This window comes from Cucumis sativus, chromosome 1 (assembly GCF_000004075.3).
Source record: "Cucumis sativus cultivar 9930 chromosome 1, Cucumber_9930_V3, whole genome shotgun sequence".
NCBI classification, from domain to species: Eukaryota; Viridiplantae; Streptophyta; class Magnoliopsida; order Cucurbitales; family Cucurbitaceae; genus Cucumis; species Cucumis sativus.
This window is the reverse complement of record NC_026655.2, coordinates 10,257,176-10,277,429: the sequence shown is the minus strand read 5'-3', so window position 1 is coordinate 10,277,429 and position 20,254 is coordinate 10,257,176. Positions and strand designations below refer to the sequence as shown.

Genomic DNA, 20,254 nt, shown 5'->3' with positions numbered 1-20,254 from the left:
CTTGGGTGCACATTTCTACAGCCGACAGTTCGGTGAGCCGATCTTTACAGTCAAGACTTAGAGCTCTCCATCTATTGATGTAGTCGATGACTGGTTCTCCCTTTCTTTGTTTCGTATTTGTAAGCTCCATCATGCTTACAGTACGCCTGGTGCTGTAGAAGCGATTGAGAAACTCCTTTTCTAGTTGTTCCCAACTCTCAATGCTTTCTGGCTCCAGATCAGTATACCATTCAAAAGCATTTCCTTTCAAGCTTCGAACAAATTGTCTGACTAGTTGATCTCCTCTTGATCCTGCATTCTCACATGTTTCGACGAAGTGAGCAACGTGCTGTTTTGGATTGCCCTTTCCGTCAAACTGCTGGAATTTTGGAGGCTGATATCCAAGCGGCATTCTCAAGTTGTCGATTCTTTTGGTGTATGGTTTAGAGTACATGAAAGAAGTCTGAGATGGGCCTCCATATTGTGCTCTGATGGAGTTTGTGATCATATCTTGTAATTGTTGAACCGAGAGAGAAGCCACAGAAGTTGATTGTTGTTGTGGCTGATTTTCTTGTACCACGTTCTTCCCTTTGTCATCAACTTTAACGACAGGAGTTTGACTCGATTCAGCAGTTTCACGAGTCTGCATCTGCTCCTTTAAAGCTGCAATTTCGTGGTCTCGTTCATCAACAACCTTCATCAGGAGATTAATTTTTCTCTCCATCTCCGCCATGGCAGTCTCGACTGCTACATCAGCCATCATGACGGACATCACATCTGGGTGTGCTTCTTTCAGTGACCTGCTAGAGGCAGAATCATAATCATTATATAGAGGATTTTCCTTGATGACAATTCCAGCTTTAGGAGATTCCATCAATTGCTTCAGGATGCTCTGCGCGATGGCGGAACCTTGGTCTTGCCCTTGGATGATCCCCTTGGAACGACTACGGGTGATAGGTCCCGTGTAGGTGTCGCTTGCAGCTGAAGATTTGGATGCAGCTTTCTTTGATGCCATTGATTTGCTTGTAGATCTAGATGATGAGAGAGAGATGAGAGGTAGAGATGGTCCCACTGGGCGTGCCAATTTGTTCGCACGAGATTTCCGGAGAAATTTAATTCGTGGACTTGAACTTGGAGTTGATGTTGTATTTTTGTTGATTTGATGCGATGCGGTTCAATCTCTAGAATTTGATCCTCTGATTCTCTCTCAACTGTATGTCTACGCTTGATTTGGAGGAAGCGGAGCACGTGATGTTCTTGAAGTTTGTTGAACGTCTACGCTTGATTTGGAGAAGCGGAGCACGTGATGTTCTTGAAGTTTGTTGAACGTCTACGCTTGATTTGGAGAAGCGGAGCACGTGATTTTCTTCAAGTTGGTTGAATGCTTACGCTTGATTTGAGGAAGCGGAGCACGTGATGTTCTTGAAGTTTGTTGAACGTCTACGCTTGATTTGGAGAAGCGGAGCACGTGATGTTCTTGAAGTTTGTTGAACGTCTACGCTTGATTTGGAGAAGCGGAGCACGTGATTTTCTTCAAGTTGGTTGAATGCTTACTCTTGATTTGAGGAAGCGGAGCACGTGATGTTCTTGAAGTTGGAGTCTTGGAAGAAAGTTTGTATCTTCAAAACAGCTTCAATCTTCGAGGATGGTCAACTTCAGAAGTTAGGGAGTCTTCTAGCTTTTGGAAGAATTCTCTCTGGATCTTCTAGAGTCAAAATTTTCCAACCCCTGCAAATGAGGAGAATTTCTCTATTTATAGAGTTCACTGGTGGGCTTTATGGGTTTGAACTTGGTTGGTCCATGGACCAGACCCATGGGCTCAACCATATGGACTTAGGTTATATTTAGTCTTTGGGCTCAATTAAGCTTATTTTTTTGGCTTAATTGAACTAAAATGATTAACTTAATCCAACGATTAATATGAAAACATGTGGCATTATTAGAATGACCAATTTATTTATTTTAACTCTTTAATTTGGGGCATGTGTCAATTTTAATTAGTCCCAAATTTAATTATTTGTACTTTTCATCATTAACTTAATAAATGATGTGGCAACTTGTGATTGGTCTCAAAATTTCTTATTCAACAGTGACTTGCATGTGTAGGCAAGATGAGTGTGGCATTTTGGTCATATAGGTTAGTTGGCATGTTGTGAGGTTTGCAACAAAGCATATGACATATATGAGCGGTAAGGCACGCACTCAGGCTGCACGCATGACTTGCGAAAAGAGGTTAGCAGGCGACAAGCTGGGTGTAACGAGTATTCTTGTCTTGGGCATTGTTTGCTTATGGCCGCATGCCCAAAATTTCAGATTCTATGACATAAAATAGAAAATTTGACAAAATATTTATAAGCTATAGCAAAATTTCAAATTCTATCAATAACAAATATTTGATAGCTAGTGATATTCTTCTATCAGTGACATTGATAGTTAGTGATAGAAGTATATCATTAGCTATTATTGAAAGAATCCAAAAATTTTACTATAAGTTAAAAATATTTTAATTTATTTTGCTATTTTTAAAAATGTCCCTTTTTATTATCGTTTAAAATTAATTTTGAATTAATTCTAAAACAGACTTTTCAATTAATTTTAAAATGATTCCAATTCTTTTTCTCTAAAAACAACTCTTGTTTTAGAAAAAAGAGAGAATTTTATTTTTCTTCATTACTGTTTTCTGAAAAAATTTCATTGATTTTGACGAGTGTATGTCAATGTTTGAGAGTTGTGTTAATCTTAGAGAACAACCGACTTTATCTATTTAGCATCGAGGTCACATTGATTTTACTTTCAAGGTAGTAAGATTTATCTACCACATAGCAACCTACGTTGAACTACCACCTTATTAAACAATTAAACAAATTTATTGCAAAGTTAGCAACCCTTTGGCGACAATGTTATTTTTAATCTAGGTTTGATTTTTTTAAAAAAAGAAATGAGGCTTTTGCAAAAATGACAAATAAAGTTATAATAATAGAGCTCATGTCACAACATTTTTTAAATTTGCATCTCATAACATTTTTTAAAAGTGACGACTCTCTTATAGTCTTATGATTACCGTTTGATATCACTAATTTTGTCATATTTGCAATATGCAAAAGATTGGTGCGATAGGCTGTTTTTTCTAAATATTTTTATCATCCAATTTTCATAAATAAATTGTGTAGATTTCTTTTCCAAATTTCAATTTTGTTAAAAGAACCCTCATTTTTTTTTTTGTCAATTATTTTTTAAAAAATCAACCTTTTTCTCAATAGATAATGAAACATCAAAATTGATGGGCGAAACTACTTTTTAACCAAAAAAAAAAAAACTAATGTCTCATCAGGTCAACTTTTCATTTTCTAGTTTTGGTGTTTGAAAATTAATTATTTTTTTTTCTTCCTTTTCTACACCAAATTGCATTTTTCTCAATTACAGAAGTTGAATTCTTAGTCCAATTTGAAATCAAAAACAAGTTTTTAAACATTATTTTCTTTTAAAAAATTTGCTTGCTTTTTTAAAATATTGATGAAGAGTAAATAACAAATATGAAATTTAGACTTGAGACGAATCTTTGGATGCTTTATTTTAAAAAACGAAGTTGGTACCAACTGGAGCCTTCAATTCTATTTCTTAACCATTTTATATTTGTTTTTTGAAAATTACAATTGTTTTTTTTACAATTTTGAACTCATAATTTTTAAATTTCCAATATAATTAAGCATTTTGAATTCCAAACCATTTTAGGGTTATCAAACAAGACCTTAGAATTAAAATGCTTAAAAAAGATGATACCAAATGAGACTTAAACATAATTAGTAAGGCCAAATGAGCTAATTAGTTATAAGTAGTTATTAAAGGGAAACGTTAGGAACCAACTAAATAAACAAAGAAACAAATTGGCAGCACAACTACCAACAAATTCTCTTAGTTCGTTGCCTATAATTTCTTGTTCACTCATAATTACCAACCCTCTCCCTTCCTTTCCATATTTATATTTATTTAGAGATAGATTTGAAACTTGGGTTGATCACACATCCTCCATCCCCAACCAATTCTCTCCGGCCATTTCCTTTCAACTCTTGTGTTGAGAAGGTTAATTACCATTCCTTCAATCTCTCTCTCTCTCTCTCTTTTGTGCTATTTCAAGGATTTATATATATGTTTGTTTTGTTTGTTTTGTTTGTTTTTTCCAGGGAATTGATGATTAACAGTGAAGCAATTGGAGTATCATTATTTGTTGTGGGGATTGTTGGATGGGTTTATAAATCACTTAAACCTCCAGCTCCAAAGATATGTGGAACACCAAATGGGCCTCCAGTAACTTCACCGAGAATTAAGCTCAATGATGGAAGGCATTTGGCCTACAAAGAAGTTGGAGTTCCTAAGGAAAAGGCAAAATACAAAGTCATAATGTGCCATGGCTATGATACTTCAAAACATATGCACCTAGCTCTTTCACAAGTATGACATTTACACATTGAATTTACTAGCATATGTATTTTTATCATACTTAAATAAGTTGTGATTATTATGAATGATTTTTTGTGATGATTAGGAGTTTATGGAGGAGCTTAATGTACACATAGTACTATACGATAGAGCTGGTTATGGAGAGAGCGACCCATATCCATCACGCTCTGTAAAATCAGAAGCATTTGACATTCAAGAATTAGCTGACCAATTGGAACTTGGCAACCAATTTTATGTACTTGGAGCTTCCTTTGGTACATACGCTGTTTGGAGTTGCCTAAATTACATTCCACACAGGCAAATATGCATTATATTTTTACGAATTTCATAATCAATTATTATGTATATTTCTTTTCTTTATATATATAATCAACGGAAGGGTAATGCATTAATCCATTAGTTAAATTTACAGACTCCTAGGAGCTTGCTTGGTAGTTCCTTTTGTAAATTATTGGTGGCAAGCAACTCCATCAGCTTTAGCAAAAAGGTCATTTGAGCAGCTTCCTAAATCTTTTCAACTTACATTTGGAATTGCACATCACACACCATGGTTATACTACTGGTGGACCAAACAAAAATGGTTCCCTTCAATGTTAGATGAAGGGATGTTTACTGATTCAGATTTAGAGTTATTCATGGGGGTCATGAACACCCTCGACAATCGACCGGTACGTACGCTTTTCTACTCCTTCAAAATCAACACATGATAATCGTATTATTAATGTATCATGTTAATTTGTATGATGTATTACTTGTGACGACACAGGAAAAAAGAAGACAACAAGGTGAACATGAAAGTGTTCATCGAGATCTACTTGTATCATTTGGAAATTGGGATTTTGATCCAATCGAATTGACAAATCCACTCACTCATTGTAATAATAATAAGAGCTGTGTTCAAATGTGGCAAGGTAGTGCAGATCGTGTTGTCCCGATCGAATTGAATCGTTTTGTAGCAAGAAAACTTCCATGGATTGAGTATCATGAGATTCCCAATGCTGGCCATATGTTATTTCATGATCATCGAAGCTTAGAGGCCATCATGAGAGCTCTTCTACCTTCATAACTTTAACAATATACAAGTTAAATAATGCATATATTTTGTATCAAGGAACTTTGTATAACTTTGTATCGAGGAACCCTTTATTTGATAACATATGTAGTTTGTTGAATACAATAATGCATGTGTTGGTTCTACATGTTATAATACAATTTTTTTGTCTTTAAACTTTCATCAATCAATTATTATCTCAAAGTTATTTTAAATTCGTAACAATTTAGTTTCTAAACTTTAATATAAATTATTATTCAGAAGTCATTTTAAATTTGTAACAATTTAGTTTCTAAACTTTAATATAAATCAAGCTAACTTGAATTTAAAGCTTTAAATTTTATAGCAATTGAGTTAATAAAAAAAAATCCACTAAAATTGAATTTTTGTTTTCATAACAACTTGCAAATAGTAATAATTGTACCTTCAATTTTTAATTAATTGTAGAATATTCTCAGAACTTTTAATGTGTAAAAATTGTGCTCCTAAACTTTCATGTATAAAAAATTGAGTCGTTAAACTATGATAAGTGTAAACACACAAACCCTCAAATTCTTGTAGATGTAAAAATTGAATCAATTTTATATAATGTTTCTCTCGTACTTTTTCCCACTCTCTCTAATTTCTCTATCTACTTGATAATAAGAGTAGAACATTCACATATCTCTACAACGTGTTGTTATACCTTGAATCTGTTTATTCTATGAGACGAAAATCTAAGCATCAGTAGTGTCCTATCTGATCATGATGGCTACTATGAGATGGAAACTCTATGCATCTGTAGAGGCTCTCATCTCTATTTAGTCACAATGATGAAAAATCTAGGCATCTACTAAATACCCTCATCACATACCTCTGTGCACAAGAAAAACTCCCCTATAGAGTTGCCACAAAACTCTGGACATCTCTCACGTATATACTAAAACATGCTCAAATAATCTCATGCTTAAAACATTATCTCAAACAAAACAACATGTTACATAAATCTCTTGCATTTTCGGTAAGTCTCAAATCTAAAAAACAAGCTTTGCTTTAACAACATTTAACTTAAATAATTTCATAAACTTAGCATTCATATGCTTGTTCATAGACCAATGTATAAAGAAACCTTTTTAGTAAACTTATAAGTCAAACTCATGCTTTTTGAAATTTTCTAAACTTGAAACTCGTGCTTTGGAAATCAGCTCTATAAATAAAGTATAGTTCTCACATACATTAACTTAAAGCATGTTTTTAACCATAAACTTAGTAAATCATGTTTGGGAATCAATTTTAAATTTATTTTTGCCACTCACATACGTTAGCTAATTCTTTGGTCTACAAATTTGTCCAATCTCCTCTTGCCTTGATATTATATAATTTAAACCTATTTTAAATGCCTAAAATCAAAAGACATCAAAATTTAGCCCAAAAATCCCAAAAACACCAAAACTGCCTAAAAATAGTGTCATGGCACGGTTGTCCACTCGACATGGACGACATGCAGCACGTGCACGTGCATAGGCCCTCAGTGCACCAAGCCTAGGATCCATCACTTATGAAACTACTAGCTAATGAAACCCCACAACTAGGCTCTACCACTAGCTTCGCCTCCGCTATACTCATCTCTACACGTGTAAATCAATCTCAACTAGCTAGGGAAAATCTAACTACTTGGTAATAGTTGTAACTGAGGTATGTATCTTCTCATGCAACCCTCTCTCGAACCTCCAACACTTGTCACTCTCAAAATGCCACAATCACATCAGCATATGGTGAAAATTGGTAGACTTCCTTATCTCGCACTCGGCTATTGAAAGTGACCCATGTTCCAGCCTTAGAAACTTATCCTTATTACCGCACAGTAAGTACTGTGATAGTACTTATCTTCAATTATACCTCGAAAAATTTGCCCGTCTAAAGTACATGCGTCACTGCAATGGCCAATATGGACTTCCACCATCCCTTTGTCACCTTCTTCAACAGGAACGTGACCAACCTTACTTTTCACTCCCCAATAAGTACTTGTAGAAATAACATGTATTTCTATAAGTTATCATAGCATTTTAGGTAGAATAATGAAGTCTCAACATAAGAAAAAGGATGAAAACACGTAGTTAAATAGATAAAAATAAGTCAGTTACGCTTTACAAATGACAACAGAGCTTTATGCCTATTTATCGCATTTTTCATGTCTAAGTGCAGGATCTTAGGCGAAAAAGAGAAGAGTAACCAAGTGACACACATCAAGCGAGAAAACATGAGATCAACAAGGCGATTAGAAGAATAAAATTAGGCATTCCACATCGCTAACAGACAAAATAATTGGTGTGTATGTTAGAAAAGGATGAATGTGATATCTGTGGCGTGAAGCACACTACAAGAAATCGGAAATTTACCGATGCAACAATAGGCATCGAGATCGATGACGTTATAAGAAAGGGGTTTTGACGATGCGTTCAGTGCTGACATGATTAGAAGAATAGAAGTTTTCCATCGAAAGTTGTCTATAAAAGGACTCCATCCCTACCAAGTTGAGGAAGTCGACTTTGAGATAAGTCAGATGTCTGAATGGACCGGTCGTATGTCTGAATGGGTCAAACCCTAAAGAGGGCTAGAAAGGAGTAGCATTTTTGTCGTCTATAAATGTCACATCCCACTCTGAGCACCTGCTTGCCTGGCCTGAGATGTGGTGTGAAGCCAACTGATATCAAGCACTTTAAGAACGACACCAGCTGACCCATAAAACAGTAAACAATAGTGAAAGCTAACACATAACATATATACATGACTGAAGAAACTCTTTTTATTTAAAATAAACTTTAGATAAGTTCATATAGACAACATGAAACCCTAATTACATAACCAAACCTAATACCGAAAACCCAACCTAAGCCTAACATTACAAAGACTAACAATCACACTAAATAAAACACGTACGATAAATGACTAAACACTTCAGCAGACAACTAGCAGCGATTTAGGTTCCGAGAATACGATCTCTACCTAGAAAGTAAGAAAGTATTTTGGAAAGGGATAAGCTAAACGATCCCAAAGAGTGGTAGTTTTATAAATAAATTTTCATAAACTTAAATCATAAATCTTAAAATAATGCTTCAGAAATCCTTTGAACACTAAACAATAATCATAGTCATGATAGCTTAAAGTTGAAAACATTAGAAAAATAGTAACAATAATCCTAGTTTTCCTACTTGAAACTCAAGTATCTACTCCTAGGAGGTGGTAGAGATTACTCGATACCATCTTCGATCCTGCCTCGTTATGAGTAATTTAATATCGCCCCGTACGAGTAATTTAATTTTACCTTGTCACGATTAAATTTTAAGCATGCCCTGTGAAAATTTTAAGTTTTCCTTGTAACAAGTAATTTTTATTTTTATATAGTTTGGTTCGGATAAAACATTTATAAACCATAAACCTTAAACTTTTTTTATGAGCCTTAAACAGTGCTGCCCTGATAAATTCCTTTATAGTAACTTAACATTTTTCAGCAAATAGTAGTCTTGAATAAATACCTTTAAGTAATAACATGCATGAAAGACTTTTCATAACATAACTTTAACATTTAACATAAATCATAGATTAAAAACATGCTTTACATCTCTTTAATAAAATCATTTTCCACTCACAATACTTCAGTAACATGCTTGAAAATCATCAATAACTCATGACTTGAAATAACTTTAATAAATCATTTCTCTACTCACAATACAGGCCTAAATCCTTACCTTATAAATTTGACCTATCTCTTCTTGACTTGAAAATAAGGTGAAATAATTCAATTAATTCCCCTTTCACCTAGAAAATATCAAAGGAGCACTTAAAATTTCCAAAATTGTCCAAAAAGACCCAAAATCATGTCATGACACTACCTAGCGCATATGGGTGGGCAGTAGGGCCTTGGCCGTGTGCTGGGCTACCAGCGTCCTAATCTCTTAAGAGGTTTTTCGCACGCCGCCTGCCTCTCTTAGTCACGTGTCTGGCATCAAGTGCAACCCTTCTCACGTGCGTCCTTGGCTATGTGCATATCGCGTACAGACTATGCTGTCTAACATCAACCCATGCTCAGAATAACCTCTATGACCTCAAAACGCACATTCATCTCGCCTAATCTTAACTTGTCACTCGGTCAACCTCTAACATGCTCAGAAATTTATAATTCATCCAAAAACATAACCTGACTTTAAAAAAACATAACTTAAAATCCATAATTTTTTTTACAAAACTTTCTTCTACGCAGTTGCTCTAACATGACTTAACTTTCTTACCTCAACATTTTAGAGCAAAACTCCAAGAAAAAGGTTTTGTAGCCCTCTGTGGATACACCTTGCTCAGATTCTCCTAGAAATTGACCTTCGCAACTTTGCTCAACCAAAACACCAACTCTTTGAATCCAAAATGCACAACAGCCCTCTCCCACAAACTAGACACAATTTCTGAACTTTCAAGACTAATTTGAGTAAAATTGCTCAAATGAGTTGTGAGAAAACTCTTGTTGAAGTTGCCTATTTATAGGAGTCTTTGCATGAAAATATGATGACACTCCAATCTTGATTAGACTTATCACTTAAGCTCTTAATTATAAATTTGCAACTATCCCTATTGTTTATGTTAGTTTTTTTATTGTGGTCTAGAATAATTTTATGGATAATTGTTTTATTAATTAATTATTTAATAAGAATTATTATTCAATTAATATGCAATATTACATGTTATTATATAATAATATTCATAAATATGTTAGTTATATTCTTCATGTCCCTAATCGATTGTTATCGTGGGAACAATAATAAATTAAGATCACTATAAGTTATAATTGATAATCATATTATTTGGTCTGATATCATTTTTTACTTTGTACCGAGGCTATCTTTTCCTCTTGTAAATTTCATTCATCAACGAAATTGATTCTAGTAATAAAAAGAAAAGCCATAGCCATAGATACTTTTCTTGACCATGTTACTTTTGTTTGTCTTTCTTGGTGTGGATTATATTATTTCTTTGATGGTAACAGTTCATGCAATCTCTTCCCCGACCAAGAATTTTTTGTGTTTTTCCTTGGTTTGGGGCTATGCTTTATTTGCTCCCCTTTTAGTTTAATTTGATATCTAACCTGAATTCTAGTATCCGTTATTGAAAATTCAAAGAAGTTGTTCTCTTATGAATGCTAATTGTAAATATAACGTTTTCCACTTCTTGACCTTTTTTTCCAATGTTAGGCAGCAATGCGCAAGCTTGAAGATGGAGCTCAACAGGATGGTCTATTATATGATCACTATAGTAAAAGGGATACTTATGGTTTGATTTCATGGTTGATACTGGGCATGGTGGGAATTCATCTTGTAGTGTTGCACTTCTGCTTGCTCAACCTTCCATCCGTATAGTTGAAGATGATTTAGTTTACAACTTACCACGTAGAGACATGTCACTCATAGGGGGATCTCATGTGACTTGTTAGAAATCATAAGTTTATAACTGTATTTCATTAATGATTTTTCTCTCCATCTATAAAACATCATGTGAAATTTGGATACATTTTTTAGAATAACCTTCTACTTGCTAAAAGCATATGCAAAATTATATATGTTTATGGTAAATCTTCCCTCTGTGGTTCTCTACAGGTATCCTAATCCATCAGCATTCACATATGAAAGACGTCTCTTTTGTCCTTTTGAATATGCTCTTCAACCTCCGCCTTGGTATAAATCAGACCATATAGCAGTGAAAAAGCCCGAGCTACCTCATTGGATCTCTGAACTGAACCATATAGTGCTATGTATATAGAATATTTGGAAATGATTACCCATCATCTCAATGAGCTAATGCATTCTTTTGGTTTTATAGATTGGTTCGATGGACTTCATACCTATATGAGATACATAGGTCATAAGAGCTGGTTGGGTGGTTGGTTTATGCCTCAGAGGAAGAGCTATTTTGTCCTGAAACTTCCTAAAAGATGGTGGGTAGGTGGTCTGGAGCTAGCACTCTACGGTGATATTGATGTCTACCAATTCAAATTCTTCTCAGAACTTGTGCAGGAAAAGGTATCTTCTCCACGAGGTTTTTGTTAACTTGAAATTTATTCAACTGGTGCTGAAATAGTTAGCCTCTAATGTGTCATTTGGCCCAAGGTTTTTCTTGCCTATCCTTCTTTTCCACCTTGTGGAGTTTCATTTGTAGCACGTACCAATCTACTTTATTGAATGATTCATTCTCATTTCTCTGTGATGGTTTTAAGACTTCTTTCCTTTGATTTTTTTTTTTTATTATTTGGGTGCTCTTTCACTTTTCTTTTTTGTGGTTACTATATTATAATGAACAAATCAACTCTTTATTTGAGTTGATAGGAGCCGATGTACAGCCAACATGTACAACATGTCTTGATGCAGCCAACATGTACAACATGTCTAGATGCTTACCTGATGTAAGATTTCTTTTTACTATATATGCGTACTTGATATTTACATGATGTACGTTCTCCTTTTAATGTAATTCAATTGTAATTGTGTAGGTGCCTTTACACAGTTATGAAAGAAGGTAGAAGTCTAGGGTTGTACAAGTTCTTGGATGCCGGATCTGTAAGTTAATTGAGTTACAAAGAATCGTGTGCACAGTTGTTGAATGCTTGATTGCTCGAAGCCGAGTATGACCAACTAGTATTGTTCCCTTACAACTCCGGGTAAGTGCATGATCATGATATTTTCACTGTCATTTATGTTTTCAATGCACTAGTCCAATATGAAATAATATTTCAGATGTGTTATTAGCAATCACTGGAGTTTGGCTGTTATAAATCCTACAAAGAGTGTTGCATTTTAGATTGACCCTTTGAAGAACCGAATTGATGGAGTTATGTCTGAAGTACTTCAAATATATGTCATACTATTATCGTTACTTTCTTTATTCTATGTGCAACTATTTTAAGTATAAAACATGTATGTTGATTATGTATTGAGTTAATAAAGTGGTTAGGGATGTGTCAGACGATATTATCAAGTGTAAGGAGTGCTAGTGATTTGTACGTTGTATATTCAGTTAATAAGCAAAGATAATGAAAATTTTCAACTTCTAAAAACGCCTTGGACCAATCATGTAGCCATCTATTTTTATCCTACATATATATCTTTTTTAAAATACTAATATTAGTAATAATTGCTAAATTATTTATTTACTTTAAAAAAGTAAAAAAAAAAATAATAATAACATAATATCTTATAATATTTCATTTTTATCCTTTTAGGAAACAAAACTAAATCAACTTATTTTTTAAAAAATCTTTTAATATCATATTTGTACTATTTTAGGAAAAAAAGAAATGAATTTGTTTTAAATAAAATTTTATAATATCAATTTTGACTTACTTAAATCATTTTAGAAAAAGAAAATCAATTTTAAATAAAAGTATTTTAATATTCATTTGATGTATTAATTTATTTCACAAAATCTCAAAATATCTCATTTAATTTATTTTAGGAAAATGAAAATTTGTTTTATTAATATAATATCAAAATTTGATTTTATTCTTATTACTTTTTTCCTAATTTGTGGTACACTCCAAGTCTATAAATAAGAACCATGTCATTTGAAAAGAGGAGAATAGTTTTTTGAACAAAGAATTCTTTGGAGAAAATTTTCTCACAAAAAGTCTCTAGAGAAAACGTTAGAAATTTATTTAGAGGGAATCTCTTAAAAATGTGAGTTTTCTTATTCATTTCATTACGTTATGGTTTTACGTTTTTTTGTTTTTGTTTTTGTTCCTCCTTAGCAAATCAAATTCCATTTTAAAATACACTTTGTTGGAGGTTCATGTGGCAGGGATTTACTCCCAAGGATCCACACCTCATCGACGAGTAAAATTTATTTGGGATTTGAAAATCTATTTTTTTCTTTTCTTTTACGGTTAATATTTTTGTGTATTATTATTTTTATTATTATTATCATCATCATCATTTTACGGTTTAAAAAAAAAACTTCCTTTTCTTTTTCTTTTATTTTTTTATAATTATTATTTATATATTTATTTGTTGTAGTTGTCTACCATTTGTATTTTTCTTTTATATTTATTTTTTTAACTTGCTTTTTTGCATGCATAATAATTATTATCATGTAATATTAAATTTATGAATATTTTTTTACACTCTGCAATATTACCATGGTATTTCATATCAATTATTATTTTTTCCTTACATCATATTTATTTTTACATTTTTTCATTCTAAAAACAAATCCGACAATGGAATTAGAAATATCGGAGTCCATTATTTCTAAATTCTTGAGGTGGGGGAATTGGTTATTTGGGAGTCCAAGATTTGATTCCCAATATTTTTTTTAAAAAAATAAAATCTTATCTTACTTGCTTAATTTAGGGTATATTATTATATTTGATTCGCATGACCTAATTTTGAAGATCTTTCTTAAATTTCCTTTTTTAACTATTTAGAAATTTTTACTTTACAACTATTCCTTTTAATTTTTTTAAAAAAAGGTTTAAAATATAAATCTATTTTTCACATGTTTTCCTTAATCAACTTTTTTCATAACTCACTTCTTTTTCGCTAAAAATATTCCTATGATGGAATCTAAGAAATTTGGGAGTTTGATTTCTTAGAATTCTTAAGGTGAGGGATCACATCTTTGGAAGTCCGAGATTTGATCCCAAGAAAAAATGAATTTAATCAATGTTTAAAAAAAAAATCTTTATTCAAAGACTAGCCTATGATAGATTTTGGGAAATTGTAATAATTTCTCATTTTCTTAAGGTGAGAAACTTTTCTTCCATATATAGTATAATTAATGGAATATAATTCCACTTATTTTATGAGATCATTGCTTCAAATATTGAAGTAATGAGGGATGAAATAAAACATTAGTTTTAAAATAAATTTAAAAATATTTTTAATTCAAGATTTTAAATTTGGTCACCGTTTTTCTAAATGGTTGTTGTGGGGTGCTAATACCTTCCCCACACACAAATGACTCTCAAACTCAATTCTATTTTTCGTAGACCATTTTTTAAAAATTGTTTATTTTATTTTGATGTCCAATCACACCATAAAAAAGATTGGTGGCAACTCCTATTTTATTTTAAAACTAGCTCTTTTGAGGACGTCGAACGCTTCGCGTCATCTCAGGCACGTGGCAACAAATCATTTAGTGAAGCCTACTCATTCACTTTATCTTCCAGTCAAATAACAATTTATTAATTAGTAAACTCCAATTTTAATTAGATAAAATAAATTTTATGGTGGATTGAGAAGTATTTGTTTTGAAAGGCAAATAATACTCATAACAATTTCTTGTGGTTGGAATTAAACCACAAACACTTTCCATAACAGTTGATTAAGAATGTAGAGTGATGCAAATAGATGTATTGGGGAACCTAGCTTTCTAAAGCATGAATGATCTAACGAATTCATATTTCAGTTTTTTTACTTCTTTCCATTATATCCACTAATCATTTGACACTATCCTTTTAGCTTACTTTCTTAAATTTTACGTGACTGTCTGCTATATTCATGTTGCCTTTGTTGTCTTTGTAAGTTCTAATGGAGCTGACAAAGCTCATGAAATTTCCTTCAAAGAAGCGAATCAGGGTCATCAAAATACATCGGTTGTTTTAAGAAATGAAGGATTTGACTATGGTTCAAGCAACAAAGAATATTTTCAGAGGTGAACGATTACCGGTTGATTGTTTATGATTGTACAAAAAATCATGTTATATGTATTATGATGGTATTTACACTGGTTTTGATTAAGGACCGTAAATTCATACTTGTAAATTGTTCAAACTTGATTAGAAATGTACGAATATTACAAAGTGTATTAGAGCGTATATATATTAAAGTGTCATTATTGTCATTCTATATGGGTGTTATGTATTATAACATTATTATCATTCAAATGGTTCGTGTAATGGCAGAGCGACAAGGAGAATAGGAAAAAACAGTAGTAATTGAGAAATTTGCAACAGAAAATAAATGTCATAATATATGAATTCGTTAGACTTCATAATTGTCGTCAATATTAAAACAATGACATTTTTGTTATAAAAAAACGGTCACAATTGCCCTATATTTGACAGAAAAAAATGTCGTCAATAGTACAACAATGACATTTAATTTTCTAAAAAAACTTTCACGATTGACATATATTTGATAGAAAAATTGTCATAAAATACGAATTCATGACATTTTTAAATTGTCGTCAATTTCGAAAAGATGACATTTATTTTTAAAAAAAATTGTCACAATTGACAAATCCTTAACATTTAAAAAAATGTCATAATAAACGAGTTTGTGACATTTTTTTTTTGTTGTTAATACACAAATGATGACAGTTATGTGTTATCATAATATAAAATATGCAGTTATTCGTTGTCATAAAATAGTAATTAACGACATTTATTTTCTGTCATGAAAAAACTTATTGTGACAGTTTCGAAAACTGATACTATGACTATAAATAACTGTCACAGATTTTATTCGTGACAGAAAATAACTGTAGTCGTAGACCATTTTTGTTGTATTTTTTTTTTTTTCGCATTTCTTTGCTCAAGGCTACAACACCTTAATTATGACACTAAAACAATGACGCACAAACTGTGGTGTTTTAAATCAGGAAACCAAAAATGTCATTAACAACTAACACTCCTCATAAAATTCCTTTATAACAAAGGCAACTATGAATACTTTTAAGAGACTTTTAGAGATCTTAAGGTCCAGGGCTTACAAACAGTTAAGGTTTTGAAATTTGGTGAGTTTGTGTGAAATTTATGTTTAACGAAGTTTTAAAACTTTAACGTTGATGGATATATTTATGGATATACTTTAATTTTACAGAAATTTCTATTTCATGAATATTTCTAAAAAGAATTAAATAAATTTAAATTAGAAAAATTGTCAAAAAAATAGTAAATTTGACAAAATACTTACAATGCATAATAAAATTTTTAGATTCTATCAATTACAAACATTGATAGTCATTAGTGATAAGAAGTCTATTGGTGACTATCATTAATAGAATTCATAATTTTGATATAATTTGTAAATATTTTAATTTATTTTATTATTTTAAAAAATGTTCCTTTAAATTATTAAATAAATATGTTATTATTTTCAAATAATAAAACATATCTATTATTTATATTTTATTTATAATAGTGTTTTTTTTTTTTTTTTTTTTTTTGATTCATGGATTTTTTTAAGATGTAATGGAATACCAATTCACCCCTTTTATCGACAACGAGCTCCTGAAAATGTGAAAATATTGATAGAATATCAAGATATTAATGTAAATTTAAATTTAGGTGTTAAGAAATTTGACGTAAAAATTAGATTGAAGATTTTTTTTAAAAGTTTATGGGTATTTACGAAATTTTTTAATAGTTCAAAACTTGAGCAACTTTCATGGAAAATTTAAGGGTATTTATTAACCATTTTCTAATGTTTAAGATATTTTTAAACTCGGATAATTTTTTATAATTTAGCCTAAAAAGATAAAAGTTGTTTCCTAACAACTTGCAGTTAAATACTTTAATAAAGAAAATATATAAAAAAAAAGCCTAGAATACATGTAAATAATTTATCTCGAATATTGGTAAAACTATGAGAGTGTGGAGAGTATGAGAAAAGAAAAATGAGGTAGAGGTGGAGGTTAATAACAAGGGAGTGATGTCGGCAGGCAAAGCAAGAGGACTGAAGTCACGATGCAACACTGAAGAGATAGACACATGGCATGGCTTTAGGCTCAGCTTTTTATGTTTTCAAAAGCAGCATTTGTTTCTTTTATGTCAATTTGTCGCCGCAATATTTTTCTTGAGTGGAGCAAATTGTTGTATTTTTTCTTCAATACTCAGCATTATTGATTTGAGGACCCGAATTTGTAGTTGTTGTTTCTTGTTTGTGTTCATCGAATCTCTTCCCAATCACAACACAAACACTTTCCCCCACAAAATTCCAAATTAATGTCTGCCCCAACTGGATACATATACATGATGTTGTGTCAAAGTTTGTCTCTCCTACTTTACCTTCATATTTAACTACATGCATCCTCTATCCTCTATCTTCTGGTACAAGTTGTTCTAACACTTTTTTGACCCGTTTTAAATATAGCAAAATAAATAAATAAAATTTACAAACATAACAAAATGTTACTATTTATTTGTAGATAACGGTAGACAACTATCTATATGTAGTATGACATAGTTAAACATAGTTAGTAAGTAGTCTATCACCGTCAACTATAGTCTATCACCGATAAATTGAGATATTTTACTCTGTTTATTAATATTTTTTAGAAGCTTTGTTATTTAAAATTATTTTTAATTTTTGTATTTATTAATATATAGTTTTAAAATATGGGTATCTTCGTCTATGTGATTTATGGGAAGTTAGCCTATAATATACTATAGCAAAATATATCACATTATTTTAGAATTTCACAGTGATTTAGAATTTTGGAAAGATGGCAAAATTCTCACTTTCTAAAATACTCTTTTCATTTTAAATTTGTTATTATTTCCAAAGTACTCTTCAATAACTTGTTTCTTCTCCCATTTTTAATTTTCAAATTTATTTCTTCTCTCACTTTTTAAGATCGTAATCATTCTTTCTCCTACGAAAAAAATAACAATTTGTTTCTTCAATAATGTATGTATTTTTCTTCGAATTTTAAGGCCCTAATCATCCATTCTTATACTTGGAAAAATGATTGCACAAGCAGAGATTCAAGCTCGTGATATGGGAGAAGCGTGCGGATGAGGAGATTTTGACACATGGTGTGTGGTAAGAGGTGGAAGGTTGGACGTGCGTTTGAGTTTGAGATAATTCCATAAAATAAATGGTGCGTCTGGGGCTAAAGTTTGTGACCTGAGGGTGGATTGCTCCTGAAGGTTGATTCAAATCTTGTGAATATTTACCAAATTGCCTTTAAGCTTCAAATTTGATCGTTCTTCATTTAGCCTCTGTTTTAGGTGATTTTGGTTGAAGTCTTCTTTCATATTCTATACAAAATATAAAAGTAATGATATATGTATGCTATAGGTTGAGAATAGAAATTAAAAGATCAAGAATTGTCCCAACAACCTACTATTGAATTTTAGTGATTTAACAAAGTATAAATCTAGAGCAATGAATCATAAAACCTTTATTAGTTTTCTGACAAGCCCCTTTAGCAAGCTTGTTGTGCAACTATAATTTCATTTTTCCTTCAGGTTGTTATAAATGCAAATACTTCTTATATAAATATGGTTAGCAAGCAGTTTGATAGATGGCATGGAACTCTGCTTCAATATGTGGAATTTCTTAGTACTGCAGTTGTCCATCTTTATCTCCTTGATCTCGAGGACTATGCGCATGTGTCACTGTCATACGACTTCTGTTTTCTTGGGATTGTGTGTGCGTTTTCTCATAATTGAATTACGTACTTTTGATATTTGTCTATTCTTTATTTATAAGATTTAAACTCTCAATATATTATGCATTAAAGTTCTTTTGTAGGCAATAGTTCTGATCTGGAATGACTCGTTTTTGTAGGTTTCTTTCATAATTTATCGGCCAATGATGAGGCTATTTAAGTGTCAAGGTGGTTCTAATATCTTCTGGCCACTGAATGGAAATGATGCAAATTTTGTAGGCAATCGTTTTGATCTGGATCTTGGTTCTTTGTAGAAACCTATGAGGTAGTTTAGAGCTCTATTTCATCTTTTTAGCTCACTTTTTTTTTCATGCCTGTGCTTGTTATTTATATGCATATGTTTCTATTCGTAAATATGTCATGTTATAGCTCTAAGTGAGCGACTATTAGGCGACATAACAGAGTTATGTGATAGAATGTGCAATCCTGTTCATGCGTTGCTAACTTATGAAGATATGCATGTAGTATAAGTTTTCCTCTCTATCATCCAAGTGCAAGCGAAGAGAGGTTTCTTGGTAAGTCCAAAGTCCAACGTAGAGAATCTAAGTTCCTAAATAACTTATCACACAACTAAAAATCATGCGGTATACTCTATACAGTATTGTTATGAACAGTTATATTTTTATTCTAATTATTTACATTATGATGCTTTGCAGTCCAAGATGAGCATGGTGATGAAGTGAAATGAAAAGTGAACTCATTTGTATGCATGGCGCTGAAGGAAAGTTTAATTATCTAATCGTAATGAATTGCACTTTAATAGTTTAAGACGATACAAAACATTTATTAATTTTGAATTCGTGCCCGAGCAACCTTTCTGCGCCTTTGCCATACTAGCTCGCCTATCGGAATCCAAATACATAAAGTTAAGCTATGATTTATATCTAACCATCTTGGTTGTATTATTAGTAATTTATCCTTAATTAAGGCGAGCAACCTCTCGGTGCTTTCGCCATACACATTAGCATCTCTATAACGTATGCAAAGGACGAATTTGACAACAAGATTGTATCACTACAATTTTCTCGCTGCTTGCTTAGCTAAATGTGTGTTCTCACTTGTCAAGTAATTACGATCAATATCATTGTTCTTCTCTCAAATATACAATGTTTTGGCATCTGCGTTTAACTCAACAAAACTCATAACGAACACACTATGATTCCTCTAGCTATTAAAAATACATTTTCTTGTAGCTTGCAAGTTAATCAAACAAATTGAACATAAAAAGTAAAAGAAATATGAAAAAACGAAAGAAGAAATGTATTGATTTCATAAATATAACTTTAAGCCTCTTGGTCATGACGTACATATTTCAAAACAATACAAGAAAAGTATAAAATGAAATATCAAATA

At 31.8% G+C, this 20,254-nt stretch overlaps 2 protein-coding genes and 1 long non-coding RNA gene across 3 annotated transcripts; all 3 read left to right on the top strand.

Moving 5' to 3' along the window:
• The first annotated feature begins 4,001 nt into the window (after positions 1 to 4,001).
• LOC101207972 lies at positions 4,002 to 4,768 on the top strand. Its single transcript, XM_031883189.1, has 3 exons — positions 4,002 to 4,059; positions 4,161 to 4,428; positions 4,523 to 4,768. Exons 2-3 carry the CDS (start codon positions 4,168 to 4,170, stop codon positions 4,766 to 4,768), a joined length of 507 nt encoding a protein of 168 aa, XP_031739049.1. The 5' UTR covers positions 4,002 to 4,059; positions 4,161 to 4,167.
• Positions 4,769 to 4,853: 85 nt separating this feature from the next.
• Positions 4,854 to 5,583, top strand: LOC116401762. The gene is made up of 2 exons (XM_031880275.1): positions 4,854 to 5,105; positions 5,204 to 5,583. The coding sequence occupies exons 1-2, from the start codon at positions 5,028 to 5,030 to the stop codon at positions 5,501 to 5,503; spliced, it is 378 nt and encodes a 125-aa protein (XP_031736135.1). The 5' UTR covers positions 4,854 to 5,027; the 3' UTR covers positions 5,504 to 5,583.
• A 12,467-nt stretch (positions 5,584 to 18,050) lies between these two features.
• LOC116401780 lies at positions 18,051 to 19,786 on the top strand. Its single transcript, XR_004214143.1, has 3 exons — positions 18,051 to 18,377; positions 19,021 to 19,166; positions 19,558 to 19,786. It is a non-coding gene; the product is annotated as an uncharacterized LOC116401780 (long non-coding RNA).
• Positions 19,787 to 20,254: the final 468 nt, after the last annotated feature.

Excerpts from the sequence above, each read along its gene's own strand:
- LOC101207972 (XM_031883189.1), top strand. The coding sequence starts at position 4,168 with ATGATTAACAGTGAAGCAATTGGAGTATCATTATTTGTTGTGGGGATT. Across the intron at positions 4,429-4,522 it reads TGCACCTAGCTCTTTCACAA|GAGTTTATGGAGGAGCTTAA; the intron begins GTATGACATTTA and ends TGTGATGATTAG.
- LOC116401762 (XM_031880275.1), top strand. The coding sequence starts at position 5,028 with ATGTTAGATGAAGGGATGTTTACTGATTCAGATTTAGAGTTATTCATG. Across the intron at positions 5,106-5,203 it reads ACACCCTCGACAATCGACCG|GAAAAAAGAAGACAACAAGG; the intron begins GTACGTACGCTT and ends GTGACGACACAG.